Source organism: Macaca mulatta, chromosome 11 (assembly GCF_049350105.2).
Source record: "Macaca mulatta isolate MMU2019108-1 chromosome 11, T2T-MMU8v2.0, whole genome shotgun sequence".
Lineage (NCBI taxonomy): Eukaryota > Metazoa > Chordata > Mammalia > Primates > Cercopithecidae > Macaca > Macaca mulatta.
The window spans coordinates 128,331,621-128,349,640 of NC_133416.1; the positions used below are offsets into that span (position 1 = coordinate 128,331,621).

The 18,020-nt window shown below is 49.7% G+C and overlaps 2 protein-coding genes across 15 annotated transcripts in view; one reads left to right on the plus strand and one right to left on the minus strand.

Moving 5' to 3' along the window:
• HNF1A (HNF1 homeobox A) overlaps positions 1 to 10,539 on the plus strand; it is a 33,694-nt gene extending 23,155 nt beyond the window's left edge. For 5 of the 9 annotated variants that reach the window (XM_015152979.3, XM_077955442.1, XM_077955443.1 and 2 more), the window contains one exon: positions 110 to 1,553. In XM_015152979.3, the coding sequence (XP_015008465.2) occupies positions 110 to 237 (128 nt within the window). In that variant the 3' untranslated portion in view covers positions 238 to 1,553. Of the gene's footprint in view, positions 1 to 88; positions 1,554 to 1,935; positions 2,026 to 3,406 lie in introns of those variants that run through there. The other 4 variants (XR_013401577.1, XR_013401578.1, XR_013401579.1 and 1 more) reach the window with 4 other exon arrangements.
• On the minus strand, positions 1,480 to 16,292 carry C11H12orf43 (chromosome 11 C12orf43 homolog). Of its 6 annotated transcripts, XM_077955453.1 has the most exons (7): positions 16,130 to 16,292; positions 12,246 to 12,502; positions 10,970 to 11,012; positions 10,690 to 10,788; positions 5,554 to 5,627; positions 4,036 to 4,126; positions 2,468 to 3,533 (listed from the first exon to the last, which is right to left on the minus strand). In XM_077955453.1, the coding sequence occupies exons 2-7, from the start codon at positions 12,262 to 12,264 to the stop codon at positions 3,179 to 3,181; spliced, it is 681 nt and encodes a 226-aa protein (XP_077811579.1). In that variant the 5' UTR covers positions 12,265 to 12,502; positions 16,130 to 16,292; the 3' UTR covers positions 2,468 to 3,178. The 6 variants fall into 6 exon arrangements, with proteins under 6 accessions (XP_077811577.1, XP_077811576.1, XP_077811579.1 ...); XM_077955451.1 differs by lacking the exon at positions 12,246 to 12,502 and having other exon boundaries at positions 1,480 to 3,530; positions 4,036 to 4,093; XM_077955450.1 differs by lacking the exon at positions 12,246 to 12,502 and having other exon boundaries at positions 1,480 to 3,533; positions 4,036 to 4,093.
• Positions 16,293 to 18,020: the final 1,728 nt, after the last annotated feature.

Below are 18,020 nucleotides of genomic sequence, written 5' to 3' on the forward strand. Positions count from 1 at the left end.
ATCCAGGAGGTGTGGCTCTGCCTCCTCATCCCAAGTACCCCTCGGGACGGGCAGGTGGGGTGGGTGTGGGTGCCTGGTGGGTGGTCAGCAGCCTCGTTTGCCTCCGCAGTGTCCTCCAGCAGCCTGGTGCTGTACCAGAGCTCAGACTCCAGCAACGGCCACAGCCACCTGCTGCCGTCCAACCACAGCGTCATTGAGACCTTCATCTCCACGCAGATGGCCTCTTCCTCCCAGTAACCACGGCACCTGGGCCCTGGGGCCTGTACTGCCTGCCTGGGGGGTGATGAGGGCAGCAGCCAGCCCTGCCTGAAGGACCTGAGCCTGCTGAGCTCCTGTGGCCCTTCCTGGACAGCTGTGCCTCGCTCCCCACTCTGCTCTGATGCATCAGAAACAGAGGGCTCTGAGGCGCCCCAACCCATGGAGGGCTGCTTGGGTTGCACAAGAGGGGGCCATGGAGAGCTAGGAGCAAAGCCTGTTCCTGGCAGATGGAGGAGGGACTGTCCCTGCTGTGTGGGACACAATCTGCTTACTTGGAACAGAAGGGGGCGGCCTATGACTTGGGCACCCCCAGCCTGGGCCTGTGGAGAGCCCCGGGACCGCTACACCACACTGGCAGCCACACTTCTCAGGAAACAAGCCTGTGTAGCTGTGACCTGCTGAGCTCTGAGAGGCCCTGGATCAGCGTGGCCTTGTTCGGTCACCAATGCACCCACTGGGCCACTCCATCCTGCCCCAACTCCTTCCAGCTAGTGACCCACATGCCACTTGTACTGACCCGATCACCTACTCACACAGGCATTTCCTGGGGGGCTACTCTGTGCCAGAGCTTGGGGCTCCAATGCCCGAGCCCAGGGAGGCCGAAGCTAACAGGGAAGGCAGGCGGGGCTCTCCTGGCTTCCCCTGTCCCCAGCGATTCCCTCTCCCAGGCCCCGTGACCTCCAGCTTTCCCGGGTATTTGTTCCCAAGAGCATCACGCCTCTGAGGCCAGCCTGGCCTCCTGCCTCTACCGGGAAGGCTGCTTCAGGGTTGGGAAGTTGTCCTTATTCCTGTGGGAGCCTCGCAACCCATGCCAAGTCTAGGTCCTGGTGGGGCAGCTCCTGTCTCGAGGGCCCTGCAGACCCTGCCCTTATTTGGGGCAGGAGTAGCTGAGCTCAGAAGGCAGCAAGGCCCGAGCAGCTGAGCAAGGCCCAAGCGGCTGGCCAAGCTGAGGTGCCCAGAAGAAAGAGGTGACCCCAGGGCACAGGAGCTACCTCTGTGGACAGGACTAATCGAATCCTGGGGGTCTGGCTGGCTGAGGGCAGTTCGTAGCCACCCTGAGGAGTCCGAGGTCCTGAGCACTGCCAGGAGGGACAAAGGAGCCTGTGAACCCAGGGCAAGCGTGGTCCCACATCCCTGGGCCTGCTGCTGAGCACCTGGCCCTCAGTGCACCGCCTCCACCCTGGGATTCAGGAAAAGGCCTGGGGTGACCCAGCACCCCTGCAGCTTGTAGCCAGCTCGGGTGAGCGGCACGTTTATTTAACTTTTAGTAAAGTCAAGGAGAAATGCGGTGGTAATTTCTTGCTTGTCCACAAATCATTCAGACGGGGTTTGGGCCGGCAGAGGGAGGCTGGGGCAGGCCCGGGGTCTGCGAAGAGGAGAGGGGCTCCCGCACTCACGCTCTCACACCCCACGTCTCTGCTTTTCTGGCTCTGCTGAGACTCGAATGACGAAGCCAGATTTCATCTTAACCTCAAGCTTCTACTTTAAAAAACAATTTCGTTTTGGAGACAGGGTCTCACTGTCACCCAGGCTGGACTGCAGTGGCATTATATGGCTCACTGCAGCCTTGACCCCCTGGGCTCAAGGGATCCTCCCACCTCAGCCTCACAAGCAGCTGGGACCACAGGCGCTCACTACCACGCCCAACTAATTTTTGTATTTTTTTTTTTTTTATAGAGACGAGGTTTCACCATGTTGCCCAGGCTGGTCTGGAACTCGGCTCAAGTGATCCACCTGCCTCGGCCTCCCAAAGTGCTGGGATTACAGGTATGAGCCACCGTGCCTGGCCACGAGCTTCTACTTTTTTTTGTTGTTGTTGAGATAGAGTCTCACTCTGTTGCCTAGGCTGGAGTGCAGTGGCGCAATCTCGGCTCACTGCAACCTCTACCTCCTGGGTTCAAGTGATTCTCCCGCCTCAGCCTCCTGAGTAGCTGGGATTACGGGCGTGTGCCAACATGCTCAGCTAATTTTTGTATTTTTAGTAGAGACGGGGTCTCGCCATGTTGGCCAGGCTAGTCTCAAACTCCTGGCCTCAAATGATCCACCCTTCTTGGCCTCCCAAAGTGCTGGGATTATAGGCGTGAGCCACTGCACCCGGTCACAAGCTTCTACTTCTTGCAGAATGCCTTTGTCACATGACACCTAGTCCACGAGTGCTGTGACACCTCCTGAAGTCTTGGGTGGGGTGAACGCACAAATCCTGGGAGTATAGAGATTTGTGTTGTATTTAAAACGTCTCAAGGTTCAGCATTGACAGGCAATACCCAAATCACTCTAAGTTTTGTTTTGGGTCCTCTGACAATTGAGTTTCCATAATCTGGTCGGCTCAGAGACACCATCATGTGTGGTATATTCACAAATGCAGACAAAGAAAATTCTAGAAAGCCAGGGGTGAAAAAGCTCTCCTTTTTCAGATAATTCCGTGAAGTCTATAGGGGCTAAGGAGAGAAGAACCAAACTTTCTCTGGGCCTTGGCCTCTTGGGGATCCCTTCTCTCATTTTCTAAAAACTGTTTCTCATACCAGGCTAAAGAGGTGGTGGGGAAGGTCTCCCTTCCCCTGCCCACCTCAGACAGTTCTAGGGAGGTGGAGGTTTCACCACTTGGCCACTAGTCTCAAATAACTGGAAGGCTCCTTTTTTCCTGAGGCCATGGAATGTTCTGGAACCATAGGCCTCCCCCCCACCCCCTGCCCTCCATGGGAGCACAGAGGGGCAGGCCTTGCTTGGGCTTCTCACCCTACAGCCACTTTTTTGGCTCAACTCTCAGGCAAGCCCTCATCACCATCAGGGTCTCATGGGCAGTCTGGGTTTGCCAGCCCAGTCCTTGAACTTGGAGAGGGAGGTGGGGCCTGGAAATGCCTTGTCCCCAGGGGGGCACCTTGTCCTTGGAGCCAGCTGAGCCCTGTGCCCATGGCTGGGTTCAATTTGCAGGCACAGCTGTGGCACTCTTTGCTGGTGGGAATGGAGAGGCCTCGCTGGCCTTCTTTGCCTTTTTCTTCTTTTTCTTCTTTTGAGTCCTAAGCGACACCTGGTCCCCGTTGAGCTCACCTGACTTCTGCTTCTGGACTGTGGCTGTGCTGGTGGGGCTGGGGGTGGGGGTGGCTACAGCCGAGTCGACGCCGGCCACCTTCTTGGCTTTCTTTTTCAGCTTCCTTGTCTTCTTTACCTCCTTCTCCACCGTGCCAGGGCTGTGGATGGCTGACTCCTGCAGGATGTCGGACGCCGACACAGCTGCCTCCCGGCACCGCCGCCACTCCTCATCACTGTCCTCACTGCTGCAACGAGGGCACCCTGCGTTAGCTGGAGTCAGGACACAGCCCCAGAGCCGCCTCTCGCGGTCCTCCTTTGGTCCACGTCACCAGGAGGCAGCCACAGAGGGAGGCCGGTAGCGAGTTCAGGCTTGGGAGTGGGGCCAACCTGGCTTCCAATACTGGCGTCTGGGCGTAGCAGCCTTGTGACCTCCTTAAGTGACTTAACCCCTCTGACCGTCAGTATCATCTAGAAAACGGGGATCTTAACAGAGTCCAGGCCTCCCAGGGATGTCCCAGGAGGCAACTAGGATCAAGTGAGGTGTCTGGCCCAAGATGGGTGCTCAAAAGCAGTAAACAGCCAAAGCCGTCACCAAGAGGGCTTTCCCTCCCACTGAGAGCACGAGGTATCCAGCTGCCCGACAGGGCCGATGCCTCGGCCTGGTCCTGCCTGGAGTCTGCTTGGCTATTCACCAAGACAGAAGAGGAGGAAAAAGGATGGGACGTGAGGAGAGGTGTGAGTTCTCACCTGGAGCTGGAGGGCTGTCGCTTTCGGCGGGGTTGGGGAGACTCTTCCTTCTCACAGCCTCCAGGGACAGACGAGAAGAAAAGGCGGAAACCTAAGATTCAAACGGGCAGAGTCAAACGAAAACAAAACGAAACAAAAAGAAAGATGAGAAACAAAAAAGGTAAACAAGAAAAGAAACAAGAAAAAAATTTAAAAAAGGAACAAAAAGAAAAAATAAGAGAAATAAAAATTTTAAAAAGACACAAATTAAAAAAATTTAAAAAAGAATAACAAGAAAAACCCAAACGAATAACAACAACAAAAAAAACAAAGGGGAAGAGTCAGCACCGCCAGATGCCAACCCCTCTTCCCAGGTGCCAGGTGCTGAGGCTGCCCCACCTCTGCCCTCAGGAGCTCCTGGTCCAGAGGCAAAGACCCGGGAATCAGTCGCCTAACTACAAAGTGATTCTGCATCTGCCAAGAGTCATGCTGATGCCTGATGGAGCCAGTGGAGGGTGTGCTGGAGCGGTGATGCCTGATGGAGCCAGTGGAGGGTGTGCTGGAGCGGTGATGCCTGATGGAGCCAGTGGAGGGTGTGCTGGAGCGGTGATGCCTGATGGAGCCAGTGGAGGGTGTGCTGGAGCGGTGATGCCTGATGGAGCCAGTGGAGGGTGTGCTGGAGCGGTGATGCCTGATGGAGCCAGTGGAGGGTGTGCTGGAGCGGTGATGCCTGATGGAGCCAGTGGAGGGTGTGCTGGAGCGGAAGCCAGCAGCCACATCAGCTCAGCAAGCCCTCAGAGGCTTCTGGAAGTCAGCACTGGAGCTCCTGACCTAAGGCAGCCTTCAAAGTGGCAAATGTGTTGATACAGGACAGACGCAGATGGGCAAGGCTGTGGAGGGCAGCAGTAAAGTGCTGCTGCTCGGGGTGACACAGATGAGGCCACCTCAGGCAAATGACTTTGTTTCTCAGGGCCTCAGTCGCCTCGTCTGTAAATGGGGTCTCATCATAACACCTGCCTCACCACAGGGCTGAGCGGATGAAAGAATGGTGCAGTAGGCTCATGCCTGTAACGCCAGTACTTTGGGAGTCTGAGGTGGGAGGATAGCTTGAGGCCAGGAGTTCAAGACCAGCCTGGGCAACATGGCCAAACCCTGTCTCTACAAAAAATACAAAAATTAGCCAGGTGTGGTGGTGCATGCCTGTAGTCCCAGGACTTTGGAAGGCCAAGGTGGGCAGATCGTTTGAGGCCAGGAGTTCAAGACTAGCCTGGGCAACACAGCGAGATCCTGTCTCTGAAAAAAAAAATAATTCGCCAGGGTTGGTGGTATGTGTCTATGGTCCCAGCTACTCAGGAAGCTGATGTGGGAGGATAGCTTGGGTCTGGGAGGTTGAGGCTGCACTGAGCTATAATCGCTCCATTGCACTCCAGGCAGAGCAAGGCCCTATCCAAAAAGAATATACCAAAACTGTTTTGCCCAGCTGCAGACACACATTGGGTGCTTAATAAATGATAGCTTCTATTAAGTATAACCACTCACCATCATCCTCTGAAGCGACTTTCTGTACCTTAGCTTTTGTAGGCTCCTTTGCTGCTTCTGAGATGGTAATGAAGCTAAGGGGAGAGGAGATGGTTGATTTAAGATAAGATTTTTGGATAACAACAAAAACAATTAAAAAAAATTCTTTTTGAAGTGGAGGGCATAGCGCATGTGATAAAAAATGCAAAAGCAGAAAGCATGCTGGCATAGTAAGAGGGTTGATGGTCTGATTATAATATGCTGACCAGCCTCTGCCACTCAAACTGCAGTGCTTCATTTGTTTAAAGCCCACTTTATTCCAGCAAGTGTTGAAGAAGTTTTAAAGACATAGTAAAACAAAATGAGGCCGGGCGCGGTGGCTCAAGCCTGTAATCCCAGCACTTTGGGAGGCCGAGACGGGTGGATCACGAGGTCAGGAGATCGAGACCATCCTGGCTAACACAGTGAAACCCCGTCTCTACTAAAAAATACAAAAAACTAGCCGGGCGAGGTGGCGGGCGCCTGTAGTCCCAGCTACTCGGGAGGCTGAGGCAGGAGAATGGCGTAGACCCGGGAGGCGGAGCTTGCAGTGAGCTGAGATCCGGCCACTGCACTCCAGCCTGGGCGACAGAGCGAGACTCCGTCTCCAAAAAAAAAAAAAAAAAAAAAAAAAGAAAGCAATTTTAAATAGGGCAAAGAGATATAAGCGCAAGAAGAACAGAAAGACCTAGAAGTGTGGTTAAGAAGTCCTACCCGGCCGGGCGCGGTGGCTCAAGCCTGTAATCCCAGCACTTTGGGAGGCCGAGACAGGCGGATCACGAGGTCAGGATATCGAGACCATCCTGGCTAACACGGTGAAACCCCGTCTCTACTAAAAAATACAAAAAAAAAAAACTAGCCGGGCGAGGTGGCGGGCGCCTGTAGTCCCAGCTACTCGGGAGGCTGAGGCAGGAGAATGGCGTGAACCCGGGAGGTGGAGCTTGCAGTGAGCTGAGATCCGGCCACTGCACTCCAGCCTGGGCAACAGAGCGAGACTCCGTCTCAAAAAAAAAAAAAAAACAAAAAACAAAAAGGAAGTCCTACCCATTTGTTAGAGAGAGGGCATACATTTTGCTCTGAGCTTCCTAGCAGCAAGCATGAAAAGTGAAATATGACCAATCTAGAAAACTGGTTCAGAGGACAGCTTCTGGGGCAGAGCAGACCTGTTTTAAATTTTTTTTTTTTTTTTTTTTTTGATACAGAGTCTTCACTCTGTCTCCCAGGCTAGAGGGCAGTGGCACGATCTCGGCTCACTGCAAGCTCCGCCTCCCAGGTTCATGCCATTCTCCTGCCTCAGCCTCCCGAGTAGCTGGGACTACAGGCGCCCGCCACCACACCGGCTAATTTTTTGTATTTAGTAGAGATGGGGTTTCACCGTGTTAACCAGGATGGTCTCGATCTCCTGACCTTGTGATCTACCCACCTCGGCTTCCCAAAGTGCTGGAATTACAGGCGGAGCCACCGTGCCTGGCTACATTTTTTTTTTAATTAAAAAAGTTGGAGATAATTGTAGACATGCAGTAGCAACAAATAATGCAGAGGTTCCACAGACCCTGCACCCATTTTCTCGCAATGGTAACATTGTGCCTCACTATAGCACAATATCACAACCAGGAAATGGAAATTGATCCAATTCATGGACCTCATTCAGACTTCAGAGACCTGAGTTTTGAATCCTGGTTTTATCACTTATTAGCTGTGTCCCTTAAGTGAACAACTTTATATCTCTGAGCCTCTGTTATCCACCTGTGCAGTGGGAACGATGAAGGTCCCTACCTCTTAAGGTTGTCACAAGGATTGAAGGGGAAAATGGATATCAAGCACTTGTGGCACACGGCCTGGCCACAAATACCTGCTCAGTAAATGGTAGCTATGATGATGATGCAGATGATGACTGTCATCAAGAAAAGCTTCGGCCTTCACAGGATCTCTAACATAAAAATAAACCACATTTCTCTAGAGGCACAAGGCCGGAAGCATGTCTCTGGCGAGTGCAGATGGAGATGTCACTGTGCACCACAGAGAACAAGGCCCTCAGCAATGCCCTCAAGGCAGACGCACCAATGCCCTGGGTGCTTTCTCTAACCTCCCTTCCTATATGCCAAAGGCGCCCCCCAAGTCCTGTTCAGGAAAAGCAACCTGGGGAGAGGGAGTAGAGATGATGCCACTCAGGCACCTGTTCTTGACCCCACACAGTGGTTCCATGGTGGCCACCAGGAGCATTTGGCAATGTCTGGCGACATTTTTGGATGTCACAGCTGGTGGCGTGAGTACTACTATCATCAAGTAGGTAGAAGCCAGGGATGTTGGTAAACATCCTATAATGGGAAGGATAGACCCCCACGACAAATGCTAGTCAAAGATGTCAACAGCGCCAAGGTTGAGAGACACTGACTTAACACAAGGGACCAAATGCAGTATCATTTACATCTTTTTTTTTTTTTTTTTGAGATGGGGTCTCGCTCTGTTACCCAGGCTGGAGTGCAGTGGCATGATCTCAGCTCACTGCAACCTCTGCATCCTGGGTCCAAGCAATTCTCCTACCTCAGCCTCTCAAGTAGCTGGGATAACAGGTGTACGCCACCATGAACGGCTAATTTTTGTATTTGTAGTAGAGATGGGGTCTCTCCATGTTGGCCAGGCTGTTCTCCAACTCCTGTCCTCAAATAATCCGCCTGCTTTGGCCTCTGAAAGTGCTGGGATTGGAGGCATGAGCCGCCACGCCTAGCCTAAGGTATCATTTAGATTTCTTTGGAGAAACATGAAAACGCTGCAGGGGATATTCTAACCATGGCTGGCTGGCATTTCTACTGCAGAAACATCTCTGTGGCTCAGAGCAATGCCAAGCAGGCCCTGTTCAGCCTGAAGCCAGAGTCACAAAGAAAAACTGTGCTCCCATAGGCTGAAATGCAGCTGCCTTCCTAAACACCTCCCCTACATTCTCCAATTGAGGGGAACCCTGTGGGGTTTAGGCTGCAGGGCTCAGGCCCATTATTCTGTCTCAAGAGAATAGCTGGTTCACACTTTGGGAAGGCTCATTTGTCCTTTTTGATATCTACTTCGACTGGAATGGCAATAGCCCCAAATCCTGCCTCATCTCCCTTTCAGAACCCTGCCAGGGCTCTGCCAGTCAGGAACGGATCTAGCCCAGTGTATCTCAAGACCCGTTCCATAGGTTGTTGACTAGTCTTCCATGAAACAAAGGCACTGTGGCTAAACAAGTTTGGAAAATGCTGGGCTAAACAGTTACACAGGTCTCTTCACTACGGGAATTCTCAGAGCCTTGAATATACTACTATGGCTTGCAGTCTGCAAGGACACGTGGAGGTATGTAGATTGCAGTGTTTCTCACACTTCTTTGCTGTTGGACCTCCTTTTTTCTAGAGCCACGCTTTGGGCTAGTGCTAGAATCCAAATGTTTGTGTCCTCCCCAAATTCTTATGGTGAAATCCTCACCCCAGCTGGGCACAGAGGCTCACACCTGTAATCCCAGCACTTTGGGAGGCCAAGCCGGCTGGATCACTTGAAATCAGGAGTTCGAGACCAGCCTGGCCAACATGATGAAAACCCATTCCTACTAAAAATAGAAAAAATACAAAAAATTAGCCAAGCGTGGTGGGCGCGCACCTGTAATCCCAGCTACTCAGGAGGCTGAGGCATGAAAATCACTTGAACCCAGGAAGTGGGGGTTGCCGTGAGCCGAGATTGCACCACTGTGCTCCAGAGGGAGACTCTGTCTCCAAAAAAAGAAAAGAAAAAAAGAAATCCTCAACCCAGGGTATTAAGTTTAGGAGATGGGGGCCTTTGAGAGGTGATTAGGTCGTGAGGATGGAGCCTTCATGAATGAAATTGGTGCTCCTATAAAAAAGGCCTGAGAGAGACCCCTCGCCCATTCCACTATGTGAGGACGCAGTGGAAAGGCGCCATCTGTACTGGGAAGAGGGCTCTCCCCAGATGCTGAATCTGTTGGTGCCTTGATCTTGGACTTCTCAGCCTCTAAAATGTGAGAAATCCATTTATTTTGTTTACAAGCTACCCAGTTTATGTTATTTTGTTATAGCAGCCCATATGGACTCAAACAGGTTGTATTCCTTGACACCTACTTTAAGAATGCCAACCTGTATCCTTACCAACTGGGTGATCAACCTGTGTTGAGAATGTAAGATAGAGACCGGGCCCTGTGCCTTGCACCCAGAAGGCACCCAAGAAATAGGAACATGGCCCTTCCTTGCCCTCTTGTGGCAGGAATGAGCTTCTCAATGTTCCTCTCTTACTCTCATGGTTGCAGGATAATGCAGGGGTTAAGAACATGGGCTTGGCCAGGCACAGTGGCTCACACCTGTAATCCCAGTACTTTGGGAGGCCAAGGTGGGCGAATCACTTGAGGTCAGGAGTTTGAGATCAGCCTAGCCAACATGGTGTAACCCCATCTCTACTAAAAATTCAAAAATTAGCCTGGTGTGGTGGTGGGTGCCTGTAATCTCAGCTACTCGGGAGGCTGAGGCTTGAGAATCGCTTGAACCCAGGAGGTGGAGGCTGCAGTGAGCCAAGATCGGGCGCCACTGCACTCCAGCATGGGCGACAGAGCCAGACTCCATCTCAAAAAACAAAACACAAAAAAACGTGGGCTTGGAGTCAGACAAATTTGGGTTTGAGGCCCAATTCTGCTCCCTCCCGGGTTCTGAATCCTGAATTGTCACTTAGTAGCAGTGTCCCCTGGGCAAATGACTTTGCCTCTCTGAGCCTCAGTTACCCATCTGTACAGTGGGAATGATAAGAGTCCCTACCTCTTAGGGTCATAACAAGGATTAAATGAGAAAATGGACATCAAGCACTTAGTACAGAGCATGGCCACAAACAGTTGCTCAATAAATGGTAGCTATGACGATGATGTGACTTTAAGCCAACATATCTCCTTGCTGACAGCCTGTTTCCTCACCTGGAGAATAAAGGTAACAGCAGGACCCACATGATAATGTTGTTTATGAATGCAGGGAGGTGACATATGCCAGGTGCCTGCCACCGTGTCTGCTTGGACACCGTGAGCTCCCAGCCAATGTGAGCCATTGCTATTTGTATTAACAAGGGCAGGAGAGGAGAAACTCCACCTTTATTTACCTGTCCAGCAGGGCTCCCAGCTTCTTGGCTACGTGGGCTCGGAATTCAGGGGTGGTCTGAAGCTCGTTGCCATCTTGTTCATGCTCATCCACCTTATGCCTACGACACACACAAAGAGACCTCACTTCCTGCCCGCTCAGAAGCTGTCCCCATGAGCACAGGGACCATGTCTGTCTTGTTCACCTGGAAATGCCAGGTGTGTAGTCTAGCATCTGGCACACGCAGGGGATCAGTATTTGTTGCATGAATAAGTGAAACTTGAACCCAAAGTGCATAGTACCTGAGGCTCGGTTGGGAGGTTGACAACTGGTTATTTGCAGCACCTGTGGAAAAACAAAAATTGGGGCATTTATAGAGGAAACAATGACAGCAACAACAAACGCGTGCCAGGCACTATTTTCAGCAGCTTAAAATACATATAACTCATATATACACATACATATGTAACTCATATATATTATATCTATATATAACTTAAAAGTTATATACCCATAACTTAAAATAGTTACATATATAATTTAGTTATATATGTATATAATACAGTTACATATTTTATGTAAGTACATTTTATATAGTTATATATATAACTTAGTTATGTAACTTAAAATAGTTATATATATAACTTAGTTATCTATACATAAAACTTAAAAGTTATATATGTAACCTAAAATATATATAACACACATAACTCAGTGAATCTTCCCAACAACCCGATTGGAGGGGCTACCATTATCCCATTTTGCAGAAGAAAGAGATGTAAAATAACTCGGCCAGAGTCAAATACCTAAGTGACAGAGTTGGGCTGAGAGCCCAGGCCATCTGACTCCTGAGCCCCCTCTTAACCACCACGCTATGCTGAACAGGCAGGTCTAAGTGTGATTTGACTGCACAATTTAATGCCTGCCTGGCTGTGTGCTAAGTGCAGGGGAAGAGAGAGAAGATGGCTCGTCTGTGGATCACATTTTTCAAGCCAAAATAGTGGGGTTGCCTGGCCTTTTGGTCATTCCCTCAAACCAGATACTGAACGCCTTTTATTAACCAGGTGTTGTCATTGCTGAGCAACTTACTCGAATATCACTGTCTGCATGGAGCTTACATTCTAGTTGGTAGAGAGGGATGATAAACACACATACATAAACAACATGTAAATTTGGATAATGGTAAGTGTATGGAAAAAAATAGAAACGGGACGGAGGTGGGGAGTGCTGGGCTGGGGATTGTTATATAAAGGTGGGCAGAGAGGGCTTCATTGACAAGGTAACATTTGAACAGAGATTTGAGAGAGGAGAGAGAGTGAACCAAGTGGGCATGTGGAACACAGCCTTCCAGGCAGAGGGAAAGCATCTGCAAAGGCCCTGAGACTGGAGCCTGCCTGTGTGTTTAGAACCAGCAAGGAGGTCAGTGTGACCAGAGCTCACCCAGTAAACCGAGAGCAGCAGAGATGGAGAACTCAGGGGGAGCCAAATCATGAAGGGCCCTGACGTGGGCCAATGGGAGGACCTGGGCTTTGAGGAAGAGGAGCTCTGGAGCTGAGCAGAGGAAGGACATAAACTGACCTGGGTTTTGACAGAGCATCTCTGGCTGCTGTGTGGCGCGAGACTGTTGGGGCAAAGGCAGGAACACGGAGTCTGCTGCAGTAATTGAGGTGGTGAGAAGTGGCTAGACTCCAGATAGATACACTTTTAAGATGGAGTCAAGGCCGGGCACGGCGGCTCATGCCTATAATCCCAGCACTTTGGGAGGCCGAGGCGACTAGATCACGAGGTCAAGAGATTGAGACCATCCTGGCCAACATGGTGAAACCCCATTTCTACTAAAAATATAAAAATTAGCTGGGTGTGGTCGTGCACACCTGTAGTCCCAGCTACTTGGGAGGCTGAGGCAGAAGAATCACTTGAACCCAGGAGGTGGAGGTTGCAGTGAGCCGAGATCATGCCACTGCACTCCAGCCTGGAGACAGAGTGAGACTCCATCTAAAATAAATAAATAAATAAATAAATAAATAAATAAATAAATAAATAGATGGAGTCAATAGGATTCACTGACAGACTGACTACAGGGCGCGAGAAACGAGTGAAAGTTAGCTCTGAGGTTTCTGACTTAACTAACAAGATAAAACATGCTTGTATATTTAAGGGGCCAACTGAACAAAGTGGACAGTTGGTAGCTCCGGGCCCAGTGGAGGGCCGTGGTGTATGAAACTGCTCCATGGGGGCACTGCTGTGTTTATGTCATCACCTATACACGTGGCATCTGTGTCCTAGTACCTTGTGGTCTATGTCACTGTACCCCAGAGCACAACACAGAATGCTGAACATGCCCCATGCTCCTGGAGGTGGGTAATGTGGGGGCCTGGATGGACAGTCTTTAAAGACCTGGTCTTTCGTCTTCAGCACATAATCACACGGAAGAAGAGCATCTCTTCCATCATGACTACAGTGTGATGAAGGTGAGGTACCATCAGCGAACAGAAACAGTTATTGCAGAGGGAGACAGTTCAGTTGAGTCCTGGCTGTGCCACCAAGCTGTGTGATGCTGGGCAAGTCACTTTATCTCCCTCAGTCTTTGTTTTCTCATCTATAAAATAGGAATACGATCACCAACCTTCTGGAGGTAGTGTTGGAGACACTGTTTCCATGCCCATCTCCTTCCTGGATTTGTAAGCTACTTGAATATATGGTCTGCCTCTTTTTATCTTTGTATCCCCGGATCCTGCCATAGTATCTTGGTTTGAATTAATTGTTGGAAAAATAAATCAAAGTATACGCTACCCTAAAATTAAAGTGGTTTGAGTGACCAGTTCATCACTGGATTTAAGAGCTGTCTCTAGAGGTTACATAAATAAAATAGTGACCTATATTTCCACATAGTCATGGACCAAAGGGTGGGAGTTCTGACCACAATAGACACTTGTCCATGGCAGAGTGGCACAGCAGCAATGAAGAGCATGGACTTGGAGTCAGGTAGGCCTGGATTTATGCCTGGCTCTGCCACTTACAAAGTGGACAACCTTGGCCAAGTTATTTCACCATTATGAGCATCAGTTTTCTGTAAAATGGGGCTAATATACCCTTTTGTGGCATTGCTGGGAAGATAAAAACAGACAACAAAGTGTTTAGAACAGGGGCAAAAAGTAAATTCTCAACTCCTGGTGGCTATGACCAGACGCACTCAAGAATGTAATCTAGGCTGGATGCGGTGGCTTATGCCTGTAATCCCAGCACTTTGGGAGGCCAAGGTGGGCGGATCACCCGAGGTCATAAGTTCGAGACCAGCCTGGCCAACATGGTGAAACCCTGTCTCTAATAAAAATACAAAAAAAATTAGCCGGGCCTGGTGGCAGGTGCCTGTAATCCCAGCTACTCAGGAGGCTGAGGCAGGAGAATTGCTTGAGCCTGGGAGGCAGAGGTTGCAGGGAGCCAAGACTGTGCCATTGCGCTCCAGCCTTGGTAACAGAGCAAGACTCCATCTCAAAAATAAATAAATAAATAAATAAATAAATAAATAAAGACCAGGTGCAGTGGCTCCCACGTGTAATCCCAGCATTTTGGGAGGCCGAGGCGGGTGGATTGCCTGAGGTCAGAGTTCGAGACCAGCTGGCCAACATAGTGAAACCCTGTCTGTACTAAAAATACAAAAAATTAGCTGGGCATGGTGGCAGGTGCCTGTAATTCCAGTTGCTAGGGAGGCTGAGGCAAGAGAATCACTTGAATCCAGGAGGCAGAGGTTGCAGTGAGCTGAGATCGTGCCACTGCACTCTAGCCTGGGCAACGAGAGTGAAACTCCATCTCAAAAAAAAAAAAAAAAAAAAAAACTAGAAGCACAGGGGCTCACACACCTGTAATCTCAGCACTTTGAAGGTCGAGAAGGGAGAATCACTTGAGCCCAGGAGTTCGAGACCAGCCTGGGCAACATGGCAAAACCCCATCTCTACAGAAAATTAAAAAAGTACCTGGGACTACACATCTGTAGTCCCAGCTACTTGGGAGGCTGAGGTGGGAGGATCATCTGAGCAGGGGGAGGTCGAGGTTGCAGTGACCCATGATTGTGTCAGCCTGGGTAACAGACTGAGACCCAGTCTTGAAAAAAAAAAAAAAAGAGCAAGAATTAGGCAGGAGGAGGAAAGCAGTCCATGTGGAAAGACCAACCACATATTTGCCACCATGTATTGGGCCTTTAAGATGTGCCAAGCACTGTAGATTGCATTATCTCAGTTACTTCTCAACCTTATGGGGTGGGTACTACCACTACCCGCACTGTAATTTGAGGAAATTTAGGTACAGTGAGATTTAAGTACTTTGCTCAAGTTCCCACTGCTAATGAGTGAGATGGAAACTTGCAGAGAAAACTGTGGTTATGGTACTAGGGGGTGAGGGTGGCAGACTATGATCTGGAAGCTACCTACAGGAAGTGCAGTATGGCAGGAGGGAAGGAAGGGAGAGGAAGGCAATAAATGGATCACCAAAGGGCTTGTAAGTCCTTTTAAACAAATGCAGCGGTTCTTAAACTTGCTTTGCCATAGCCTTCTCTAACAGCCTGGTGAAGCCTGGTTCTCTTCTCAGAGTAATGTTTTAAATGCATGAAATGCAACATATAGGATTACAAAGAAAACCAATGATACTGAAATTTAATTATCATGATAGTAAACAACCAAACTTGTGATATATGCTCTTCTTACATCTTAGATCTAGAGATGGGTCTTAAAATTAGAGTGGCACATTTTAAATCAGGGATGAGTGTAAATGACTTTTTCCCAATATCTATCTTATTATCAATAAAATGATATATTGATATCTGTATCTGCAAAGATCGTAATGAGATACGAAAATCTGTGACTTCTGTTGGGATAAAGTAACGGTATTGCCAGAACTACTGTGGCTTAGTGCTTGCATGATGGAAAGAGACTATACAGTTCAGTCAGAGGAGAATGGAAAGCAAAGATGCAACATTTTTTCATTCCAGATTCAAGAACCCTTGCGTTCTTGAATTAGGCCCCTTGATATTGAGGGGTTCTGTATTTATTCCCAGGGGACTAGGGAGTCACGGTCAGAGTGATGTGCTGAGCACTGCTCTTGGCAACCTCAAGGGTGGGAGAATGATGTGTTGGAGGTGGGGAAAGGCTGGGTGCGAGAATACCGGGAGGCGGCTGTTGCAGTCATCTCGAAGAGAGGGCGGCCTTCCCAGTGTGGGGCAGTGAGGGCAGACCCAAGGAAGCAGAATCAAAAGACATTTGGGTACCTCAGTTTCCCCGACTGGGAAAACGAAATACCCTCCCTACTGCACCTGCCCATGCTTTCAATCAGCACTACATCCAGTCCCTGGAGCTCTCTCGGGGAAGGAAGGTCGAGTCCCAGTGACTCCCTCCTCACCATTCATCCTCTCAGGCTCCAGGGGAAGATCCCACGCCCCTCAGCCAGTCTCCCCAAACATAGTACCCTACCGGCTCTTGGCTTTACTGCCCCGTGCGGGCGTTGCTCCAAACCCCAGGCCGGCATTGCCGCCTCGCGGCACCGCTCCAGCTCCTCCGCATCGCTACTGCTGCTGCTGCTTTCCGAATCGCTCATATTGCCACTGGGCGCCGCCATCTTGAACCACCGCAAAGGGTTGTGGAGAACACCGCCGTTATCAGCCCTCCCGCACGACCTCACGTGAGAGGAGAGGCGCGAGGCATTGTGGGGATTGTAGTTCCAAGACTCGGACTGCCAATGGCCTTGAACTGTACTGGGTTGGGGATACCATGTGGGAATGGGGAGGTGGGCGGTTCTCAAACGCAAGAGCTAGAAGGGCCTAAGAGATTAACTTCTCCAATCTTTTCTTGATGAAGAGATTTCCAGAGGGGAAGGGAATCTCCTAAGGAGCTAATGACAGAACCAGGATTAGTTCCCAGGTTTTGATTTGATGTCATTTATTCTAGTAATTTCCCAGTCCAGCTGGGCCTAAGAAACACCTTAGAGAGCTGGGGATGAACAAAATCACTTTATTTTTGTCTGTGGAATGCTGTTTCATGTTTTATCTCTGAAGACATGTATGTCAAAATTTTACTAAAATAAACTCTCTGGCCTTGAGCTTTTCTATTTCAAAAAAGAGGAAGGTGACTGATATGGTCTGAATGTTTGTATTCCTCCAAAATTCATATGTTAAAATTGGCACCCTAAAATAAACAACAGAGAGACTGACTCTCCAAAATAAAGCATTTTTTCAAGAATTGCAAGAAATTGCAATTTGAGATATGCATGCTATCGTGGACTATAGGCACATTAAAAGAGGTTGTGGCAAGGAGAAAAGACAAAGAAAAAGTCCACATAAGCTTCTTTGAAACAAGTACCATTGATTACAGGAGCCTGTTGCAGGTGCTAGTGTTAGCTTATTGTGGAGACACCCACTATTAGGCACATATCCTTGTGCAAGTGGCTTATCTATAATACTGTGGTTTTGAGGAACTTTTTTCTTTTTTTTTTTTTTGAGACGGAGTCTTGCTCAGTCGCCCAGGCTGGAGTGCAGTGGCATGATCTCGGCTCACTGCAAGCTCTGCCTCCTGGCTTCACGCCATTCTCCTGCCTCAACCTCCCGAGTAGCTGGGACTACAGGCGCATGCCACCATGCCTGGCTAATTTTTTTGTATTTTTAGTAGAGACGGGGTTTCACCATGTTAGCCAGGATGGTCTCAATCTCCTGACCTCATGGTCCACCCGCCTCGGCCTCCCAAAGTGCTGGGATTACAGGCGTGAGCCACTGCGCCTGGCCTGAGGAACTTGTTGAGATAATTTCTGTGACAGGCATTTGTTAGGGTTTGACATAAGTGACTCCATTTTGATACTGATAACTTCCAAAAAGTCCTCACTCCCAAGGTAATTACTTTGGGAAGTAATTAGTGAAAGGGTCTCGTATTGGTTTGAACCCTGAGAGTGTGCCAACACACAACACGAGGCAGTGTGGGGCAACACACTCTTTTAATGAGCACCTGTGTGCAGGTGGGCTGAGGCTTAAAATGGCGTCTGCACTACATGAGTACGGGGCAGGGGTTTTAGAGTCTCCTGTAAACAGGAAGTGTCTCAGTCTGACGTGACTGCTACGCAGTACCCGGACGGCCTCTCTCTCTGTCCTCAGGGGGTACGTGTCTTCCAGCCAGCTCTCTTCCTGCTTCTGATGTCTTGCTGATGCATGCTGCTGGCGCAAGTGGCCTTGTGCTTTGGGACTGAACCCGAGGAGGGAGGAGTTGTTCATTCTCTTAAGCTTTCAGGCCCCAGGGAGAATCTTTCAATTACGTAATGGGGCCTGAGCCCTCATGAACTGGATCAAGGCCCTCATAAAAGAGACCTCAGAGACACCTT